The sequence below is a fragment of the Crassostrea angulata genome, chromosome 3 (genome assembly GCF_025612915.1).
Source record: "Crassostrea angulata isolate pt1a10 chromosome 3, ASM2561291v2, whole genome shotgun sequence".
Classification (NCBI taxonomy): domain Eukaryota; kingdom Metazoa; phylum Mollusca; class Bivalvia; order Ostreida; family Ostreidae; genus Magallana; species Magallana angulata.
In genome coordinates, this window is record NC_069113.1 from 3,116,761 (window position 1) to 3,141,527 (window position 24,767).

The following is a 24,767-nucleotide window of genomic DNA, read 5'->3' on the forward strand; positions in this document are numbered from 1 at the left end:
AAGGATACTAAGAATAAAAGAAATCAGAATGAAGATTTTATTTATTTAAATAAATTATTAGTTTTTTAAATGAACAGTTTTATTTAGATAAATCCAATGCCTAAAGGTATACGGGTGTTGATAAACATTGTTCCAAACCATTACATGTTTTAAAAGGTGATTTGAAATAACATCGGGTTCGGTATTCTCTACTACTTAGTCTGAATTTTCACTGTTGCAGAAGAATAAAGTAATAAAATAGGCCAAGGTTATTTTGAATTGTTCCAGTGAGTGGAAGAGAACAGCAATGGCAGCACCTACGGTAAGTTTGTTTTCATTTCTAATAAAATGAAAGTTGGTCTGACCAATTCAATCGGTCCTAAAAGTTCATCAGACGTTGCGATGAATGGAACTGCGTCATCAATTTTCATCCCCATCATCGTGTATACTGGGGTTTATACATGCTTCATGCTCACGTGCATCGAAACGTATGCATGTTGCAGGCTCTTTTTATCATTACGCTACACCAGGTTCACGTTTTGTATATGCTCAATGATCATGTTGATAATGTTGATTGTGACAATCAAACATGTATGTTAAAAGTCATTATTCTTGTTATCTTGCACTCACGTTTTATCAACTTATCAATGATTTTTTGCACCACTATTTCGTTTAATATATAGTCCATACTCTTCTCAGAAATGTTGATAGACTATTTCTTTGTTCACAGTGTTGTAAAAAAAATTATGATTGCAAGGTTGTATGTTGCTTTTGCAGCTGTTGATTCATTAGTTCAGGACATGATTATAGGTCAAGGTTATCATTTTCAACACTGTGCAGACAATTCATCCTATTTAGAATAGCCATACATAAACTTTTTATTTGTATATTAATGTTTATAAAGTGACATATAGTACAATTGGCTGCCTGTTTACTCCTTACTTTATAATGTAATTAATACCTGTGTAATTGTTTAAGAAACATGTCACTAAATCATTTACTTCCTTACATTTTTGTCAATTTTTTAAAATTAAAATTTGGTACTTAAGAATATTCCTGTGTCAAAATGATACTTATTCCATGTCTAGTACTAAAAAAAGTCCAAAAGCTTTGTGTTTTGAAACACTCCCTCTATGATGTATTGTTGAAGGAAAGTTAAAAAAGTCCATGAGTGATTTGGCATAGTAGAGAATTTTTTGATGAACCCTAATGATTATCGTGCAAGGTGTTTAAAGAAGTTTTTGATGATTCAAAGGTGTCAGATTCTCCAATTATAATTTCCTCCAACTAAATTTTTAAAAAGTATGTGTAAAAGAAACTTTATACTAAAAATTAATTTTTTATAGATGTTTTTGCAATTATTTAATATTTCATCATATGCTATGCTATGTTTAATGCATTTAATTTCTAACATAGCTGGACTGCACTGTACATATTACAGTGAAAATGTAGAAAAAGATAACAACTCTCATTTGAATTACAACTGAGGGCAGAATGTTGTGGTAATTGCTAAATAGACACTTTCTAGCTTGTGTCATTACTGCATGCGCAGTATGGACTTGTGGTGTTTTTTATGCTCTGTTGAACTTAAGATTAATGTTATGTAGAGAGAAATAAAAAAAAATGTCCTTGGGATTGGAAATTTATTATATACTATCATAAGGAGGAATATGGGACACTGAAATCATTATTTATAGCTAGTAATTCTTTTTAAACTGATCTACACTGTTTTTGTGGAAGATAAAAATATGCCTTAAAGTAAAATTACGGTGTATTTCATTGTTTATTTCAAAAGGAAGTAATGTAAAAAAAAAAAAAAAAAAACCCCAACCGAGAAGTTCATTATTATTAAATTGAAAAATAAATAATGGGAAGAATTTTACAAAGAAAATATTTCCTGGTGCGACAAAGAACACAATGGCCTAGCTGCTTTACAAGCACATTGTTCAAAATAGCAGGAAGGTGCTATCATCATTTTAAGTATCTTTGGAAAAAATGATGTTCCTCTATTGCATTTCTGTAACTGTAATAATTAATTGATCACCAAAAATGTTTAGTCACTAATAGTGATTATAACCTGATTATGAAAGGGTAAGAATACATGTATTCTTTGTCGGATTTGTCTGACTGATTTATAAGACTGACCATCAGTGGTACGCTTGTAGTGGATTGTATCTTGACACATATAAACAGGATGTGTCTGCTATTCCCCATCTTCGCTAGCCAAGGATTTTTGGTCCACTTTGCTCCCCATAAACCCTGGGCGGATTTCATTAATACGAAAACTCTGTGACAAGCTCTGTTTAATGATTGGCTGCAGCTGCGAGTAGCTGATCCAATCGCAGTGCTTGTAAATATAAACTTTAAAAGAAAACACATGTGTGATCTTTGGTAAAACATTCGGTGCTTTTAACATTTAGTTGAGACACAAGTTCTTGAGTACCGGTACATTGCCTCCCCAATGATGGTCTAACCAGATCTCTTTAAAAACCTTTATATTTTACTGGGATTGAACATAGTTCTACAAACTTGTCAAGGCTCGCATGATAGCATGGGAAGTAAACATGGCAAAAAGTTGCCTATCCCGTTAGTATATAGGTTCCCGCTTATGGTTATTGCATTTAAAAGTTCAATGAACTGTGTTTTATTTAATTTCTTTGTTCCGCAATATTCACGACAATGATAATTGGTTTTATGGCATGAAAGCTTTCATATAAATCGGTGACTTTTTCACTCCCGGTACAGGTCCTTACAAAACACTAGTGGCATGCGACCAGTTCTCGCCAAGTACCATTTCTCGCCAGTGCATTGTTACGTCATTTTTCGTATATTATTTTATGTGTTGATATAATGACGTAACAGGCGAGAAATGGTACTTGGCGAGAACTGGTCGCACGCCAGTATGAATAAAACATCCCGTGCTTTCCCTAGATTATAACTTAATTTGTGTTTCATAGCATTGTTAATTATGTTCCGATATTCGGTAGTCAACATGTTTTCAAGTTGTATTAATGCCATGATGTGTATATAACCCGTTGTTAAATTCCATGAAAATGTAAATATGCAAGGGGCGAAACTCAAGTTGCTCACTAGATAGCGCCACCACTACACTGAGTTTTCATAATGAAATCCGCCAAGGGTTTATGGGGAGCAAAGTGGACCGAAAACCCTTGGCTAGCGAAGATGGCTATTCCCTCAATACCACAAGTTTTCATCAATGAATACACCTGAAGCAGTACACTGTGTGTGCAGTCAAGGACCTTTAGTTTATGTCCTCCTATTGTCGTCAAACATTTTTTTCCTGAAATGCAGACACCGAGTCTGACAGTTGACCATTGCTCCAAAGTAAAAAACCATGACTGTCTGAAAACAAGTGGTGTAAAGCAAGGCTTATACTGCATTCAACCAGAGCTTTTATATTTAGTTGTTTTACCTGTTTACTGGTGTGTGTATTTTTCACCTGCCAGGTGCCAGCAGTGCATGTTTACAAGACAAGATCAAAATAATTAATGCATGCCTTACCTTAGCATGTAAAGATATCAACAAATTGAACAATTGCAATAAATTCTAAATCGTCATTCATCAAGTGCGTAGAAACATCAACTTGTTTTTAGAGAAGGAAAAAAAGATTCAGAGAATGAACAGGTAAATAGGTGTAATTATTTGTAGTGATGGCTCACCTGTGACCATTTATGAAGCTGGTTGAGATATGTCCTACATGTAAGTTTAAGACAAAATTAAGATATAAAAATGCAAATCTGATTCATCTAAGGACTGAGTAATAGATTTTGTCTTTATTTGTCTGAATTTGGGTTTGAATTAATAAAACAATTATCGGGTAGTTAGAAATAAATAACCTTGCAATGCTTACATCTATTTTTGATGAATGACTTGTAGACCTCTAGACACCTCTTATGATACTCAAGTAAGGTCATGCCCATTTTTACTATCTGCCGTATCTGGACCATTGATCTTAGTTCTTAAATGCTCTACACTCAAACAATTTTTCATTTACCATGGAGAAATATGAATAAAGCTATAATGATATAATTTATTCACATCAGTAAGCTCATTAGTAAGCTCATTGAAAGAAATGGAGTGTGACATAACTTTGATGACATAATATGTGTCAGGGCAGTATATTGCCCTCTTTATCCACACCAGGACGTGGCACATCCAGGAATTGTCTATATCCATAAAGGTTAACCCCAGCAAATTTTTTCTATTAAAAGTGTTTTTCTTTATTTTTTGGGAGTAGACTTGGCATAAAGTACACACAGGTTAGTGACAAGGCCCACAGGCCTATCAACTGAGCACCTAAATCTTTTATTGATGGCCTTATCTTTCCTGTTGAAACTTTTTTCCCCCAGAAAGTAGATAGTGGGCTGCCAACAGACAGGTAGTTTAGACAGGTAAATTGAGGTGAACTAGCCCAGCCTGTCAAACGACATGACACAGGACCCCAAATTTGTGAGTACTGGTACTTCATTATCTGAGTTATTACTTGTCCTGCTCAGTGCAGGGGGGTTACTCTATACCGACCACAATCTGTACAGTCCTTGGAAGTAAAGCATTGGTACTTATTAAAAGGTGCTGAAAAATAGAATTAAACTAAATTTTACATATCATTGTTATTTGATGAGTTATGAAATATTTAATTCTTAGTATTCACAACAAATCATAGGATTAGTGTATTATGGCTGGATTATCTGAAGGTATGATACAGTATATATTTCGAATGTATTTGTTCATGCTGACTGCTGTTTGTGAATTTTTCCAAACAACCATGTTATGTGTGAATTACCTGTGACTCCATCCTGCTTGAGGAATAGGTATTATATAAAAGCTTAATCTTAGTAAAAACAACCTCCATTTGAGAGACATCTTTTTTAAAATGTGTTTTGCAGACCCACTCTTGGATATTTTGATGCAAGACAATTTCTTGTTTCTACTGTAGGTCAAATTGTTATTGTCTTGCTTAGTATGAATGGGTGAAATTATAGTGTTAAAAATAACAAAGTAACATGAGAATGGAATCCAAAACAAGTCAATTATTGTAAACATATGTCTTCTGCATACAAAAAAAAAACTGTTGAAAAGTTCTACAAAGCATAAAACCTACAATGGAGATTCTTTCACAGCAACAAATAACCCGCTAAACTATTATAATTAAAAACATATCAGATCTTTCTCTTGAATCAATGTCATTTACATTCAAATAGATCCCATCCCATGAACCAGTGTAATTCTATTTCTCACATAATGTCCTATCCATTAAGCCAGCTTCACTGAACACTAGCATGAAAACCGCATTTATTAAACCTAACTCAATGAGCACACAAATGAAATCTTATCCAGTAAACCAGTGTTTCTCACTGAACACTAACATTAGATTATGTTTATTTATTTGAATCAATCTCACTGAGCACTCGCATGAGATCCTATCTAGTAAATCAATCTCACTGAGCGCTCGCATGAAATCCTATCTAGTAAACCAATCTCACTGAGTGCTCGCATGAAATTTTATATCCAATAAACCAATCTCACAGATCCTATCTAGTAAATCGATCTCACAGAGCACTTGCATGAGATCATACCCAATAAACCCATCTCACTGAGTGCTCGCATGAGATCCCATCTAGTAAATCAATCTCACAGAGCTCTTGCATGAGATCCTATCTAGTAAATCAATCTCACTGAGCACTTGCATGAGATCCTATCTAGTAAACCAATCTCACTGAGCGCTCGCATGAGATCTTATAATACCAAATAAACCAATCTCCCTGAGCGCTTGCATGCACTAAACCAATCTCACTGAGCACTCGCATGAGATCCTATTAGTAAGTCAATCTCACTGAGTTCTCGCATGAAGTCTTATACCCAATAAACCAATCTCACAAAACACTCTCATCAGATTGTATCCTTTAATTTAAGCCAATCTGGCCAATCAGTAACGTGAGATCCTGTCCATTAAACCAATCTCAAACTATAGTACATGTATTTCATTATTGAATTTGGTTACATTGATAACTTAAGCTGGTATGGGACACCTCCATGTTGTGACATATTGTTTATCAAAATAAACAATAAAATGAAGTGTAATTATGTAAGTAGTTTCTTTCCCAGTATTGACACCAAATAGTGTAGGGCAGTGGGTTAGAGGGTTTACTCCATACCTGTACGTCATGAGTTTGAATCCCACTGGGGGTTTTACAATTTTTACCTCTCAAAATATTTTTAAAAGCTATTTTTGGGTTAAATATTGTAAAATTTGAAAATTCTAAACTGATGAAAATATTTCCACATTAATATCGACAGATGTCCCATACCACCTTAAAAAAAGATCTTATCCTTCAAGTGTTTTAGTTGCAATTTTAATTTGAAAATTCTCAACCGGTGAAAGTATTTCAATTGTAATGTACTTACATCCACATTATTATCGACATGTGTCCCATACCACCATAAAAATAGATCTTATCCTTCGAGTGTTTTAGTTGCAATTTTGTTAAGAATGGGTTTAAACAACACTTCTTGTATATGTTCAACAAAGATAAAACACAGTTGTGTTCATGGAAATTGTGATGAGGCAATTTTTCTTTTTTTGTGAAAGTTAAACAAGAAGTAGAAAGAAATATGGATGACAGAATAAATAAATTAATTATTAAAACAAAATTCACTCTGTTTGTAACAATATTGTATCAGTTGATAGGTGCAGTTGGAGAGACTATTAGAAACCAAATGAAATATATGTTATTGGGCCTAATTAAAAGTAAAGTAAATCTTTATTCAATGAACAGAATGTTAAAGGGTACCTGCAGTGCCGGTCAATTTTTGATATAATTGAGATCTATGTGTAAAAACATCATCCTGAAAATTTTACAACGATCGCATAAGTAGTTTTCGAGATATTTGGGGAAAACCCGATTTCACACCTGAACGAGTTTTGAATCAAGCCGTTTTGGCGCGAGATGAACTGTGACGTCACGGGGTCAACGCCGCTGTATGAGAAACAGGAATATCGTATGAAAACTGTTCGTTTTCTTGCATTGTTTAATCGATATATGAATATTTTTTTCTGTTATTTTGTTTCCGTATCAACCCTGGATGACTAATTATACTGTCGTTTGAGTTTAACCCGTATTTTATCGAACAAAAATGCCGAATTTGGACAATTGTTTGCTTCATGAATTTCGTCAAATGTGTAACACATTTTACATATAAATGCACACCATATGTAGCAAAATGACAATTAATCAAAGCATTATTGGTATACGAAACATATTTTGTTAATATTGTCATTCTTTCGAATGATTTCTCAGTGAAATTATTAACTGATTATAATAATAATATTGATGATACATAATGATATTTCGTAAAAGGTAACTCGGGGTCTATTCCTCGTATAAGGCATAACATTACAAATGATGTCGCCCGATTATTCAATAATATTGATATCGGACCAATAACAATCAAAATAGTATGCATTCTTTAACAAACAAACACGGGATTATAAACGGATCAAGGCGAAAGTCCAAGATGGCTGCATGCGTGATTATGTCTGTCTCGTATTCTTTTAAAAATACGATAATGGAATTTAATTTTACATTTATTTACATCCTTTGTCAAAATGTTCCAGTTTATTTAGATTTCATAATGATTCGTTGTCAGTATTACAATTTAAGCTATACGGAGTTATAAAGCGTTTAATTGCTGACCATAGCGCTCGAAAAGAAGTTGCACTTTATTAAATAACAAATTATAAATCCGAAATAATTACTTGATCACATAAAAAAGGTTTCAATTGCAGAATTGTAAATTTTTGTCATTATTTAAGTGATAAGATAAGTAACAATAAAGGCATTTACTTTGAACATTAGTTTTACTATTCAATAGTATCATGCATGCTTCTTTAATCACTGATTGTCGGACTATACACATGTTTTAGCTGACGAATGCTTGATTTTACACAGTCTAATTTATTTTTCTGTTTTATCTTTTAACAATTGAGTAGCTAATTATACACAAATCAATTTACCAGTCTAGAGGTGTGAAACCCTCTCTTTGTTCACCAGACTCGTGAACCATGTGTATACATACCCCAGATACACGTGTGTCTGGAGCAGTGGCTTCGTTAGTTTACCTGTTTACCTGTGTCATTATCTCGGATCACTCGTGTGTGAAAGGATATTATGTAATCAATAAAATGAATAATGAACATAAATTTGCCCATGTAAGCGTTTTAAGATATCGTATTCATCGGTAAAAAGGCGACGAGAATAACAAATTTTAAAATCGTTTAAAAAGAAATCAGATTGTAATAAAAAAATAACGGATACAAATTTCTAGATCTACAATACTTAAATTAACAAAATACGTCAAAACATCAGACCTATATCAATCATTTTGGCTGAAAAATCGAATTTAATTTTTATAGCTTTGTAAGGAAATTTCCGTCGTGTTGACCTCGTGACGTCACTTCCGCTGAAGCCTCGTTATCGCCTAATTCTGTTTTCTCTTGATTAGATTTCCCAAAGCAGGTAAAAATAGCCACTTTGAAGGGGCGTAACTTCATTATTTTTGCACCGATTTCGATGCGGTTTTTTGCATTAAATTTTGGTAAATAAACTTTTTAACATATGTTTCACATCGGCTGGGCTGCAGGTACCCTTTAAACTCCTGTACACACGTTGGATTACATTGATTTACTATAAACATTACAATAAAAGGGTTCATGTGATAGACTCAGTCCTTAAGATAAGATGGAGGATTTGGCAACAGCTGGTCAAGGTATCCCTCTGTCACCAAGCATGATGGCTATGCAGATCTTGTGATGAAGATGGATTTTTTGTCTTTGGTACTTTTCTCTCTTTGTTTTGACGATTGTGTTTTTTCATAGGGACTTGTCTCAGATACTTCAACTTGCACCAGGATTTCTATGGATTGACCACAGCCTCAGTTCTTTTTTTGTGCAGAGTTCTGATTCATTTGTATCTGGGAATCTCAGATTTGCTTGAACAATTTTCTATTAGAGAAACTCATATAAAAATTAAACTTAGTTTTGTGATTTTATTTTTGCAGTCAGCATTTGTTCGGGGGCATCGCCGGGCAGGAAGCGATGTCCAGTTTATTGAGAGAACCCGATTGGATGCCCAGAAAGCCATGAACAAAGAACTACAGAAGCTGATCCAGACCGGACCCCCGGGACTTCATGAGGTCAGTTTACTGAGGGGTGTATGGTGTATTAAAGGTTTCCTTGTGATCACTATTCCTATTCACTTTTTGTTGAGAGCATTCTGTAATTGCAAAAGAAGTAAAAAGAAAGTGAAATAAGATGAAAATCATTCCATTATATGATTGTATTATATGCATAAGATTAAAAGATACATGCAGCATAGATACCTCCACACAGACTTTTAGATTGGATTAAAATGACAGGGAACATAAGTTATTAACAATTGGAATATATATTTCATACATCTTTGCATCTTAATATATAAAATAATGTTTGTTGCACGTACTGTAAGAAAAATTGAAATCATCATCTTGCGAAGTATTGGTCCATTTTCTGTCTCCTCTTGTTATATCTGCTGTGTGGCCTGTATTCCAGAGAATTCGGGCAGAGTTTGATGAGTTTGAGAAGTTGTTTGGCCGGTATCTTCAAGAGTCAGGCCATGCCATCATGTGGGATAAGATTCGACTGGTTTCAGATGATTTGGTTAGTATCCTAATAACAATCCAGATTATGTATATTAAGAATAATGTAGATCTGGATTTTTTTCTAAACTAATTCTGATGCGTTGTGGTTTGCTAGGTGAAGACATACAATGAATTAAAAGCTCCAGACAACAAATCCATCAAGACGCTGCTCAATCAACTGGTGGTTGTCAAGTTGAATGGAGGGCTGGGAACCAGTATGGGCTGTAAAGGACCAAAGAGCATCATCAGTGTCCGCAATGACCTAACCTTCCTTGACCTGACGGTTCAGCAGATAGAGGTCAGGGTCAAACTTGTTATGGAATCTGATTTATACAATCATTACTGTGTGTGTGTGTGGGGGGGGGATATCTGATTAGTACAACCACTACTGTATGGTTGGGATATCTGATTGGTACAAGCATTACTGTATGGAGAGGAAATTTGATTAGTACAATCATTACTTTATAAGTGGGATATCTGATGAGTACAAGTATTACTGTATGTGTGGGATATCTGATTGGTACAAGCATAACTGTGTGTGTGTATGATATATTATAATACCCAGCTCCGAAGGAGAAGGGGTATACTGTTTTACCCTTGTGTGTCTGTCTGTCCGTCCGTAACAAAAATTTCTGTCGCATTTATCTCAGCAACTATTTATCGCAGATGCTTGAAATTTTTACACAGTGTTTGTTAAGGCATGCCATATCGTGGGATATATTTTTGTACCAATCAGACGTCAACTTCTTGTTAAATGAGTACTTTGTTTATTTTTAGCCAAAATTTTCAAACAAATTTTTGTCAAAGAGTTCTCAGCAACTGTTTATTGCAGATGCTTGAAATTTTTACACAGTATTTGTATAGGCATGCTATATCATGGGATGTATTTTTGTACCAATGGGACTTCAACTTCCTGTTAAATAATGACTTTGTTTATTTTTAGCCAAAATTTTCAAACAAATTTTCGTATATCTGTATTAGTACATGTACAAGCATTACTGTGTGTGGGGGATATCTGATTAGTACAAGCATAACTGTGTGTGTGGGATATTTGATTGGTACAATCATTACTGTGTGTGTGGGATATTTGATTGGTACAGGCATAACTCTATGTGTGGGATATCTGATTAGTACAAGCATTACTGTGTGTGTGGGATATCTGATTAGTACAAGCATTTCTCTGTGTGTTGATTAGTACAGTCATTACTGTGTGGGTTGGATATCTGATTAGTACAATCATTACTGTATGGGAGAACAGAAAAAGAAAGAGAGAAAACATTGAAGCTTATGCTGCTAAACATTAATTAATGACCAATGTCCTCTGCTACAGCACCTAAACAAAACTTATGGCACTGATGTTCCTTTGGTTCTCATGAATTCCTTCAATACCGACGCAGACACAGAAAAAATCCTTCAAAGATACAGCCAGGTCAAGGTCAAAATCTTCACCTTCAACCAGAGTAGGTCAGTGGGTCACTGTGCTATAAATAGATATACAGTGTTTTATGCCTTGTTTGATATCTGGTTACATTTATAGATTTATTTGTTTAGGTATCCAAGAATCAGCAGAGAGTCTCTCTTACCCATCGCAACCAGTTTTAACACTGAAAACATTGAAAGGTAAGTGATTAATTTTGTTATACAGGTCACCAAATCTTGAGTTTAATATTTATAATGATTGAGTTGCATTGTTTTCTTGTTGGTCCTAAGGTGATGTAATTTTACTGTTTTTAGCTGGTACCCTCCTGGACACGGAGATGTATACCAGAGCATAGCTAACTCCAAGCTTCTGGACCAGTTTATCAATGACGGCAAGAAGTACCTGTTCATGTCGAACATTGACAATCTAGGGGCAACGGTTGACCTCAGTATCCTTGTGTAATGAAAGCTAGTCAGTATCAGAGCAACCTTATACACACTGACCCTGTAATTAATATCAGTATGTTCTCTGGCTCTCTATTTCTTACAACCACTAGTTTTTATACCCCCGCTCCGAAGGAGAGGGGGTATACTGTTTTACCCTTGTCTGTCTGTCTGTCTGTCCGTCCGTCTGTCCGTCTGTCTGTAACAAAAATTTCTGTCGCATTTATCTCAGCAACTATTTATCACAGATGCTTGAAATTTTTACACAGTGTTTATTAAGGCATGCCATATCGTGGGATATATTTTTGTACCAATCAGACGTCAACTTCCTGTTAAGGTAGTCCTATACTCGGCACTAAATGGGCTCAATCATTAAAAGCTTAGCTTTAAATGATAGATATACATTCTAGCAATACATATACAAAAGAAAATATGTATGTTTACATGCTAGTTTGTTTGCTATCACCTCTCAGACGGGTGTACCCCCTTGCAAAAATTATTGACAATTATGAAATTTGCCAGACGTCCGTTTTTCCTAAAAATAATTACCAATTTTGGAAAAATTAGAACTGAACATACAAAATAGAGTATAAATATTTATCTAAGCCATATCTCATCTATAATTTTGCGCAGATTTTTGTAAGTAAGTACGCTTTATGGACCTGATGTATCAAAATAGAATACAAAAAATGCAATGCTAGTATCGCGTTTGGTAATTTTTTTACTATTTTATGGACTCAAACTTAAATTCATGGTGTTTATTCTATAGATTGACATCTTAGAAAAAAGATTTGGTAAAATAAATTATATGTTGACGGATTACTTTTCACGCTATAAGCTCAAAACCAAGTAGACCCTGACGAAAAAATCCGTAAAAATCATATTTTGCTACAGTTTTCTGCCTAGATCTGTCAACAATGTTAGATATCATTTAAATATTAATTAATTGACGATTGATTAAATTCGAAATAGCTTCTGTCTCTAAATTTAAACCGGTTTTAGTAAAAGAAAAAGAAAAATTCGGGGGGGGGGGGGGGGTCAAAACAAAGAAGATATAAGCATACCCGAGATCCTGGTTAATCAGAAACTTCGTTTTTCATTTTACTTTAACAGAATCGAGTTTCTCAACATTAATCATTTCTATCTCTCATAGAATACATATATTACCGTTCTAATTGCTTATTATTGCCATTGTTTACAACAGCGATGTAAAGCAAAATCAATACCGGGTATCAAAAACGCTTTGTAAAAGTCAAACCAATATTGTAAAGTCCGTATTATGACGTAGTGCGATACTCGGACTACTTTAAATGACGACTTTACTTATTTTTTAACCAAAATTTTCAAACAAATTTTCGTCAAAGAATTCACAGCAACTGTCTATCGCAGAGGCTTGAAATTTTTACACAATATTTGTATAGGCATGCTATATTGTGGGATATATTTTTGTACCAATCAGACGTCAACTTCCTGTTAAATAATGACTTTGTTTATTTTAAGCAAAAATTTTCAAACAAATTTTCGTCAAAGAATTCTCAGCAGCTATTTATCGCAGATGCTTGAAATTTTTACACAGCATTTGTATAGGCATGCTATATTGTACCAATCGGACGTCAACTTCCTGTTTAATTAGTACTTTGTTTATTTTTAGCAAAAATTTTCAAACAAATTTCCGTCAAAGATTTCTCAGCAACTATTTATCACAGATGCTTGAAATTTTAACACACTATTTCTTTAGGCATGCCATATTGTGGAATATATTTTTGTATCAATCGGACGTCAACTTCCTGTTTAATTAGTACTTTGTTTATTTTTAGCAAAAATTTTCAAACAAATTTTCGTCAAAGATTTCTCAGCAGCTATTTATTGCAGATGCTTGAAATTTTTACACAGTGTTTGTTAAGGCATGCCATATCGTGGGATATATTTTTGTACCAATCAGACGTCAACTTCCTGTTAAATGAGAACTTTGTTTATTTTAGCCAAAATTTTCAAACAAATTTTTGTCAAAGAATTCTCAGCAGCTATTTATCGCAGATGCTTGAAATTTTAACACACTATTTGTTTAGGCATGCCATATTGTGGGATATATTTCTGTACCAATCGGATGCCAGCTTTCTGTTAAATGTCGACTTTGTTTATTTTGCATATTCACATCAGAGCGTGGGTATCACTAGTGAGCATTGGCTCACAGATATCTTGTTTGTTTTTTTTAAATAATGAATTTATTAATTTCATACAAGAACAATACTAGTTTTGTTCATAACTCCATAAATACAATTGCTCCTAATACTGTATATCCGGTAATTTTCGCGATGATCTAATTTTTTCGTGATCTCTATTAAATCACAAATAATTGAATAAGCAGAAATGATATCCTGTATCATTTTCTATAACAAACTTTTTAAATTGCAAAAAATGGCTGAGGCAAATTAAAATGTTACAGATTTTCCCAATTTTCACAAATTTTGTGACACGCGAAAAAAACCCGGATATATGGTAGTACTTTAACCTAAATGAATTGATTCTGTTCCATCTGTTGTGGTTATTCTCTGCATGAAATGTTTATTCACTGTAATCAAAATATAATTATATTGATAAAAAAAAAGGGGAGTTGGGCCTACAGATTAATATTACTTTATTAAGTTAACTTTGAATCAAAAAAAAAGAATTTGTACCAATCATTTTTGGAAAAGATTACAGTTCCTGACCAGTGCAGATATTTTGAATTTTCTTTTGGACCCGAACACAAAACAAGCACCAGAATTTGTAATGGAGGTCACAAACAAAACCAGGGCAGACGTCAAGGTCAGCATTCTGATATTTGTACACTTTAGTTACTGTCTACATCAATATTTTACCCATGTTTTGTGTCACTTGCTTTTAAGTTTCTTTTATTTGGTAAAATATTTTATCTTTAACACAACTTATATAATTCTTTCAACACAATCTTAAAACAAAAAAGCAAGTGTGATTGTGAAAGAAATATAGTGGACAAAACTAATCTTTTATATGAATATAGTGATACATATATGCATGCATGCTTGTGAGAGTGTGTGTCAACATATATCATCTGAAACCAAGAAAGGCAACTTTGTTCAGAGATTCAAGTCTTAAAGCTGTTGTTATTTGAAATTTTTTGATTAAGTTTTTGGTCCACTATTTGCACTACAAATCAATGGAGGCGTGTTTTCCAAGCTGTGGTAATGAGTTTGTTGATGTTTTACAACACTTCACCAACACAAGCTGTGATTATTTTTTTATGTTATTGACAAAATCTGATTAAGTCTGCCTGAGATTTTGCATGTATTCTTACATAACAAAGCAATAATATAAATGGTATTATGAAAGTAAACAACATTGATGTAACACCATGATGTTGAATGTCACATTCGATGTTGAATGTCATATACCGGTAATTTGGAATTTTTAACGTTAGACAGAAATTTTATATTTAAAACTCCTTATTGCTGTTTGCATTTTCAATAACAACAGAGAAAAGTCAGTCCTATGTCAAAATCTAGTTTATATTAATGATTGAATTAATTTTTTGTTGATAAATTTAATTAATTCATACAAATTAAATATAATCAGTGATGAATTCATTTTATTGTAAAAAGTTGGTTAATGCTCTAAGAAGCAGTGGTTCTGATGATATCTTATCTTACATTAAAGGGAGGTACTCTTGTTGAATATGATGGAAAACTTCGACTTCTGGAGATAGCTCAAGTTCCCAAAGACCATGTATGTATACAAACATGTTTATATGAATACTCCAATATTTAAGAAATTTTAATACAGACATGTATATTATTGAAAGGGCATGGTCATAATTTTATCACAAAATCAGTCAAATCTCATTTTCTATTTTTCATTGCCTATAGTTGAATTCCTTTCTAAATTGGAAATTCTTAATGCTGTACTAAAATTTGAATGTCAGTCATTGTCAGATGTCAGATTTCTTTGTTATGTAAACAAGGCTCATGTTATGTAAAGGCTTAGGCTGAAATTGATCATGCTCCTTTGAATATCATAGGTACATTGTGCACATATAAAATAAAGATAACTGAATGTAACAATTTAAAGGATTTTTTATGAAATAGTTTGTAGTTTGTACATAACTGTTTATAACTATTAAAACTACTCGATTCTGCTTTCAGGTAGATGAATTTAAAAGTGTCAGCAAATTTAAGTAAGTACCCAGTCATACAATCATAACAAAGCTATCATCCTTCAACTAACATTAGACAGCAGTTCTTCATGTATAACCGATTATTTTTTCACAGAATTTTCAACACCAACAATTTATGGATAAGTCTGGATGCCATTAAGCGAGTGGTTGAGGATAACACTCTACACATGGAGATCATTGTCAACCCCAAGGTATGTATACAACAGGGACTGGTATTATGGATAAACTTACTGGTATTCTTCAGGTGGAATTGAGCATCTTGAGATGTTGGTGTGGATGAAAGTCCATAAGGCTCAAAATACAATCACTTTTTAAAAATTTTAAAAGTGTGCAATATTTAAACATAAAATACCTTCTGTTAATCCTCTTTTAATATTTGATGTTTGAAAAATACTAATTCATGGAAATGGGTGTGTGTGTGAGTGGGGGGGGGGGGGGGGGGGGTTCAAGCAAGAGTCGCAGTAATCTTGCATTATCTTTACCTAAGTTCCAGGGGCCAAAAAATTTAAAACTTTCTAAAAAGGTAAAAATGGTAGGTTTCAAACTTGTAACTTTGAAATCAGTAACTGATGCTTTATCCTACTGCACTGTATTATAAGATGTTAGACATCAAGACTAATTTATATGATACTTGTACCTTATGCAATTATACTTTACTTATAGATTATACTTTATTTCATTGGTATTTTAAAAAAAGGTCGTTACTATATGGAGGTATCCGATGTTTTACTTAATTAAAGCGGGGGTGCTGTTTGCAATAGACGCTAATTTATATACGTGTCCCATAACGTTTTGACGTAACAGTGGTTTTTTTTAGCGTACCTGTATTCACTAGCTCAAGTGTTTGCCTATGATTTTAGCAGAATTGTCAAAGGTTTGCAGAGCCAAGTATTTATACACAAGGGTGCACATTTTGGAATTCAAATATTAGTATTTTTGTTGGTGACAAATTTATGTGATGTTTTCAATAGATTGTTTTATGATGGAGATGGTAGAGACATTTACTCCTGTTTATTCGATACATTCATGTTTACAGACACTTGACAATGGCGTGAATGTGGTACAACTAGAGACGGCTGTAGGGGCGGCCATTAAGAGCTTCGAAGGCGCTATTGGTGAGTTCTAGTCCCCTACACCAATCAAATTGCACAAAATATCAATGTGGATGCTACTTACCCTTTTACTTTTTTTCTTTCTCTGTGATTAATGCATTTACAATATGTATATACTGAAAACATATATATTTGGCGATGTACTCTATTTAGCATATTTAGCAGAATGCAGCTGCTAATTCAAGGACTTTTCAAATGTGAAGCACAGTTGTATGAATACCAGTAATGAGATTCAGAAAACTGCTAAATTAAATATTAACTAAATATAAATTTAAAAAAAAATAAATTCTGTATGTCCCTAATCTTATAGTAATATCTTTACATTTTAATAAGCAATACAGATGGACACATTATTTTTTCACTCCTAAGGTATCAATGTCCCTCGCCGCCGTTTCTTGCCGGTGAAGACGACCTCTGACCTCCTGATTGTGATGAGTAACCTGTACAGCCTGAAGACAGGTGCCCTTGAGATGAACCCCCTTAGGTCGTTCCCGTCCGTGCCATTAGTCAAACTAGGATCTCACTTCTCAAAGGTAACGCTGCCATGAATACTGGCCTCAGTACTGCAAGTAAATCTTCAATCAGGCTCACATTACCTATATTAAATCTGGACATAAGCAGATAAAAGTCATCTACACATGTATATATTTCTACACGGTCTGAGCAAATGGGGTAAAATTTTGTTCCTATGTACATGTATAAAAGGCATCCCAAACTTGTTATCAAATTTTGGCAGAAAAAGTACCTACTGTATACTGTGGAATCATTTAAATTCCTGAGGGCCAATTTTCATGGATTGTTTAAATTTTACAGATTTGTGGGGAGGTAATTTTGTTCCGTATCGTGAATCTAAAAAGGAAATGTGACATAATAATCCTAATTTATTAATTCGTGGATGAGAGGTACCCACGAATTCTACGAAAATTGAGCCACCACGAAATTTAATGATTCCACAGTATACACCAGACTTTATGGTACCGGTATATCAAATCGGGACATGCACAGTTTAAATTTATCTGTTGTTTTACAATTCTTGACATCTATCCAAAGATTTTGCTATCTAAAAGGGGGGGGGGGTGTCGGTAATGTACTGTGGAATCATCATTATTTGTGGGGGACCAATATTTGTGGCTTTCATGGGTAACCCTTGCCCAAGAATTTACATCCTACATCCACACAAACCTACTCTCAATCATTTGTTTAATATTTATTAAAATTATCCCAATTACACTACCAACAAAATAACGTCCCCACGAACGAGGAAAATTATGGCTGCCCTTGAACATTGACCCCCACGAATGAAAATAATTCCACAGTATTACCGAACACTTTGATGAGTACTCAATGGCAGGCAGGTCGGTCATGGAATAAGCTGTATCTTGGGTATACTGTGGAATCATTAGAATTCGTGTTGGCTCAATTTTCGTGGTATTAGTGGGTAGCTCTCACCCACGAATTTAGATCCTCATTGAAAAATAAGTATAAAAGGTTTGGTTTACCTACTGAAACTAAAAACTGACTCATCCACGAAATTAGATCCCCACGAACAAGGAAAAAACCCACAATCCACAAAAATTGGCCCCCACGAAATTAAATGATTCCACAGTATGTATCAATGATAGATGGACTGTTAAATCTTTTTGTAGGTGAAAGACTACCTCCATCGCTTTGCCAGTATTCCAGATATGTTGGAGCTGGACCATCTAACAGTATCAGGGGATGTCACCTTTGGCAGAAATGTAACATTAAAGGTACACATTGAAAAGCATATGGGATGGTTCATACAAGAAACATACAAGAAACAATATTCTTTTTAATGATAAACCATTTTCCACTACTGTATAGGTACATTAATTTTAAGTCTGCGCAAGTTATGAAGTTCTTTATGTCTATATTTGTCAAGAAGAGAGGGATAAAAAGAAATTATGACTTTGTATTCTGTGAGGTTTAATTAATACATGTATGTTAAGAAGTGATCCTTGTATTGTAGGGTACGGTGATTATTATAGCTAACCATGGAGATAGGATAGACATTCCCTCAGGAGCCGTGCTAGAAAACAAAATTGTGTCCGGAAATCTGAGAATCTTGGACCACTAACGTCCCCCCCATGATGATAACAGTCCAAGTGTTGCTGGTCAGACTTGGGTATTCCTTGATGATGTGATTGGTGCAGAGCAATCAAATAGCATTTCCAGGTCCTTTTATTTGCTTATCTATAAAGGATTAAGAATGTCATGGGACTAATCCCAAACCACACATGACATAATTTGACAACAAATTTTTATTTTTCAGTCTGACATAAATCAAGAGATATATAAAAATGTTTAATTAAGTATTATTTTGTTTTTTTGTTTTGTTTAGCTTCAAGAGTGTATGCATTCTTGATATTTTCACAAAAATTAAATATTAATTACTTGTGTGGAGTTTTATATACTAACTTGTTTAAGAGTTAAAAATTGTTTTATGAGAATATTTTTGATTTTAATATTTATTTATTAGAGTTGTTGTTGAATGTTTTGTAATTTTCATTGGTTAAGCAATTACTGAATCACAGGAGAGATAGGTTTATCTAAAGAATAGATGTGTCTGCCCCCCCCCCCCCCCCATTCCTTCCCGTTTTCTCATGTTGAACAAAAATGGATCTAAGAGGCATTAAGTATATAGTATAAACAAATGTATGAGCATATTCACACAATAATTATATCGTACCAATATTGCTGTAGGTCTATATCTGGCTTTATCTCGTAGCTTTGCAGTTACAATACTGAGTCTATATAGCAGAATAAACCTCCCAATCTGTGAAATAAAAGGGAATGATTCACACTTAATCCTCACTGTCTGGAATCAGTTGTGATACTAGGGTCGACAGACTACTTTGTTATATATGTACATGTACAAGCAGGACTGCACCAACAGAATCTTTACTTCTTACATGTGTCTGCTTTATGTGCAAATAATTGTTATACTCTGGGTGAATTTCACCTACCTACTTGAATTTTCAGTGATTTTGGATTCTTCTTTATTTACTATCGAATATTGTACAATTGCTATATTACTGTTTTCACACCATTCAAAATTTCAGTTTGATTTATTTTTTCAATATTGTTGATCAGTGTAAAAGATGGAGCAATTGTTATTCACAGCTCATCTAATTTGTGTGTGAAGGTTGGTTTTGTTTTTGTGATTTTTTTGTTGCTATTTACAGTAGGGCTACAGTTCTGTAGATTCCTTATTTAAAGCAAGTACTTCATTCCACATTTCTGCTTTTTTATTTTAAATCACTTAAATACAAATTCACAAGTACTGAACTTCTGAAATATTTTTTATGGTTCACAACTGTCAGAAAAATAAAAGCGAGGTTTTACAATCTGCAAGGAATGTTTTTTTTGTGATTTTTTGCAGATATTTATTCTTCATGTTTAATTAGGAATCTGCAGTAATCCATATACTTAATTGTATAAGTAAATATCAAAGGGAACCCTGGTGATTCATTATGCCCAGTGCTCCATCAATATGGATGTTTTGGTTGGGATTAGTGGTTTCCTGATCAACAAAACTCCACAGTACACGTTTTGTTTTTAATGACATCATTAAGATTACACCGCTTTCAATTTTTTAATTGGCTTAATTCTGATATGATAAGATAAATATGTTGTTTGTAAATGCAACTTAGATGAAACATATATTGGTTAGTAGTTTGTGCCATGAGATGTCTTGGACTTGAAACTCCCCCCCTCTTTAGTTAACCTAATTACCAGATGATACACTTGTGTTTTCACCAAGTGTCATTAAATAACTGTGAGTGAATTCATTCCTGATTTTTAATGAAATCTTCAGACTGGAAGATGGTTGTTTGAAGCTTTATCTTAACCCCTCCTATATATCCTGTATACAATGCTTAATTATGTTACACAACAAATAAATGATAGAAATACTGGTATCTCTTTCTTGTGCGACCATTTGTTGACTAGTACAAGTGTGACCATTTGTTGACTAGTCAGGATATGACCATTTGTTGACTAGTCAGGATGTGACCATTTGTTGACTAGTCAGGTGTGACCATTTGTTGATTATACAGTGTGTGGCCATTTTTTGACTAGTACAAGTGTGACCATTTGTTGACTAGTCAGAATGTGACCATTTGTAGACTAGTCAGAATGTGATGATTTGTAGATCAGTCAGGGTGTAAACATTTGTTGACTAGTCAAAATGTGACTATTTGTTGACTAGTACAAATGTGATCATTGGTAGACTAGTTCAAGTGTGACCATTTGTTCGCTAGACAGTGTATGTCCATTAGTTGACTTAGACTGTCTGTGACCACTTGTTGACTAGTTAGGATGTGACCATTTGTTGACTAGACATTGGGTGGCCATTTGTTGACTAAGACAGTGTGAGACCATTTGTCTAGTCAGGATGTGAATAGTACAAGTGTAACCATTTGTTGACTAGTACAAGTGTGACCATTTAATTGTTGACTAGCCATGATGTGTCCATTTGTTAACTAGTCAGACTGTGACCATTTGTTTACTAGTAGAGGATGTAACCATTCGTTGACTAATACAAATGTGACCATTTGTTGACTAGCCAGGATGTGACCATTTGTTGACTAGTAAGGATTTGAACATTTGTTGACTAGTACAAGTGTGACCATTTGTTGACTAGTCAGAATGTACCATTTTTTGACTAGTCAGGATATGACAATTTGTTGACTAGTACAAGTACGACCATTTGTTGACTAGTCATGCTGTGACCATTTGTATACTAGTACACGTGTAACCATTTGTTGACTAGTACAAGTGTAGACATATTTTTACTAGCCAGGATGTGGCTATTTGTTGACTTGTCAGGATATGAACATTTGTTGACTTGTACAAGTACGACCATTTGTTTTCAAGTACATGTGTAACCATTTGTTGACTAGTTCAAGTATGACCATTTGTTAACTAGTCAGAATGTGACCATTTGTTGACTAGTCTGGATATTACTTTTAGTAAAATAGTCGGGATGTGACCATTTGTTGACTAGAACAAGTGTGACCATTTGTTGACTTATACAGGATGTGAACATTTGTTGACTAGTCAGGATATGACCATTTGTTGACTAGTCACTAGTCAGGACGTGACTTTTTGTTGTTGTTAAGTCAGAATGTTACCATTTGTTGACTAGCCAGGATGTGACCATTTGTTGACTAGACAGGATGTGACCATTTGTTGACTAGACAGGATGTGACCATCTGTTGACTTATACAGGATGTGAACATTTGTTGACTAGTCAGGATATGACCATTTGTTGACTAGTCACTAGTTAGGATGTGACCATTTGTTGACTAGACAGGATGTGACTATTTTTTGACTAGACAGGATGTGACCATTTGTTGACTTGACAGGATGTGACCATTTGTTGACTAGTCACTAGTTAGGATGTGACCATTTGTTGACTAGACAGGATGTGACCATTTGTTGACTAGACAGGATGTGAACATCTGTTGACTAGACAGGATGTGACCATTTGTTGACTAGACAGGATGTGACCATTTGTTGACTAGACAGGATGTGACCATTTGTTGACTAGACAGGATGTGACCTTTTTTTGACTAGTCAGGGTGTAACCATCTGTTTGCTAGTACAAGTGTGATCATTTATTGACTAGTTCAATTGTGATCATTAGTTGAAAAGATAGGGTGTGACCATCTGTTGACTACTCAGTGTGTAATCATCATTTTTTTACTAGTACAATTGTGACCATTTGTTGACTTGTCAGGATGTGACCATTTGTTGACTAGTTAGGATGTGACTATTTGTTGACTAGCCAGGATGCTACCATTTGTTAACTAGCCAAGATGTGACCATTTGATGACTTGTCAGGATGTGACCATTTGTTGACTAGTTAGGATGTGACTATTTGTTGACTAGCCAGGATGCTAACATTTGTTAACTAGCCAGGATGTGACCATTTGTTGACTAGTCAGGGTGTGACTATTTGCTGACTGGTCAGTATATAACCATTTGTTGACTAGACATGGTGTAATCATTTGTTGTATAGAGAGAATGGAATGGAATTTTCGAATTTGCACAATCCGCACTGAGTATTTACCGAGAAAATGATAAGAAATCATTGTAACGGTGGCAGCGGTTGAATTCTAAGAAATAATTTTATGGCTCGTCAATTCACAAAAATGAGCTTAACGTAGTTTCACAGTCATAAACTAGGTTGATAGGTTGTACACTATAGTTAACCATAAATTATAATAGTAAACGACGTTGATCCATATATTTTGCATCTGTAAACCAAGTTGAAGCGACCATCTATGTTTCAGAAGTGTAAACTATAATTAACACTGGAAACAATTATTCTTTTTCTGATAAATATAGTTTTTGTGAAACTATTATTAATAATTATTAGATATAGTTAACGAATGTAAAATAGTTTACAGAATCTGAATTTCAGGGGATCAGGAAAAAATTGCAGGCCCTATTCAAAACAAGAACAGTACAAGTAAGACACGTCCAAAGAACATCCCATGACCTGGGCCTATTTTCTGGAAAATGGAATTCTGCAGAAATGTCAAGAATGCGTCATAATTTTCCACAAAGAATAGGCTTCTGATAGGTATCAATTCATTCTTGGCCTCTGGTATCCATATATTATATCAGTTTAAATCTTTACCTCAGTTCTCTTTTGACCCTTTTGTTATGATTTCGAGAACCGACTCTTGGTTTAAATTTTCATCTTTTGCCTCTTACCAGGGGTTATAAGGCCGCCCCCTACTCCCTGGTCTGCCACATTGAATGTACTGGTGGCTCTCATATTATGAGATACTGTAACAGTTGTATCCGTTACCCGCGCTTGGAGGTTTGACAGTATCATTGTTATCTAACTCCCCATTCATACACAGGCCTGTAGCCTGTTTTAGTCTCCGTTCATAATTATTTTATCCCAATTCTCAAGCACTTTTCTTCTATTCATTTAGAACTAGTTCTTGAAGTGTCTTTGCTCCGGTCCGTGTCACTGCCAGTCAAAACTCCCCAGACTGTCTACACCTATCCAACAATAGACTTCGCATTTTCTTGTCCTAATTCAGGATTTTCTTATTAGGCTTTTGGAACAAATCTTTTATTGCCAGTCCAAAATCTCGCAGGAATTTACCAGGCAGTGATTTCCTTAACATGGCGTCTCTTTGATACATTTTTTTGTATAGTCTGTCCCAAGATATCCTGAATTCTGATTTTGCTAGATTGCTTTATATTTATAAATACCCCAGGGTTCAAACGATGCTCATTCAAAAGAATGAAAAATTTCCAAGATTTCTCAGTCGAAACGTCCCTGTTAGCTTATCAGGTTTCAATACACACCTAAAAAATGTGATGTCTACGGGGATTTTGTATTGCAGCAAGCCCGGATGATAACGTTGAAAAAATGCGCGATGTATTCCGAGTGTATTCCGAATGGAGAAAATATGTAAACATTCCCTATTATAAATCTCCGTAAGGAATCTGTTTTTGTTCCTATGATTTTTTCCGAGTGAAAGATGATAATGTGTCAGTGAAATTATCTTGGAAATTATCCCTTTCAACTATTTCAATTGCACTTCTTTCACATGTATGTGTATATTTATTAAAAATCGTCCAAATGTGCTGCATAATATATCTTGGGATAGACTATTCTCTCTAACCAATCTTTAAACAGGTACTCAGTGTGAGTAGCTCTCGGCCTGTCCTCGCAAAGTGCTCAGCAACACATTACGGAATTTCGTGGGTCTCTATGACTTTAATTCTGCATTATTTTCCAAATACTGAAAAAATTCGCATAAATAACTCCTGAGAAATTTCTTCTCACTATCTTCAGGTATTCATTGATTCGTTGACCAGAATCAGTCGTCATCAATGGACTGTTCCTAGGTGTCTCATCAGCCACGGGAAAT

At 34.3% G+C, this 24,767-nt stretch overlaps 1 protein-coding gene across 3 annotated transcripts; it reads left to right on the forward strand.

The window, feature by feature from the left end:
* The first annotated feature begins 162 nt into the window (after positions 1 to 162).
* Positions 163 to 20,779, forward strand: LOC128177087 (UTP--glucose-1-phosphate uridylyltransferase-like). Of its 3 annotated transcripts, none has more exons than XM_052843625.1 (15): positions 163 to 301; positions 9,058 to 9,192; positions 9,587 to 9,694; positions 9,791 to 9,973; positions 11,006 to 11,139; positions 11,227 to 11,295; positions 11,410 to 11,543; positions 14,258 to 14,346; positions 15,214 to 15,282; positions 15,699 to 15,730; positions 15,825 to 15,921; positions 16,767 to 16,845; positions 17,212 to 17,375; positions 18,489 to 18,593; positions 18,833 to 20,779. In XM_052843625.1, the coding sequence occupies exons 1-15, from the start codon at positions 287 to 289 to the stop codon at positions 18,938 to 18,940; spliced, it is 1,521 nt and encodes a 506-aa protein (XP_052699585.1). In that variant the 5' UTR covers positions 163 to 286; the 3' UTR covers positions 18,941 to 20,779. The 3 variants fall into 3 exon arrangements, with proteins under 3 accessions (XP_052699585.1, XP_052699584.1, XP_052699583.1); XM_052843624.1 differs by lacking the exon at positions 163 to 301 and adding an exon at positions 4,312 to 4,449; XM_052843623.1 differs by lacking the exon at positions 163 to 301 and adding an exon at positions 8,704 to 8,833.
* The last annotated feature ends 3,988 nt before the right edge of the window (positions 20,780 to 24,767 follow it).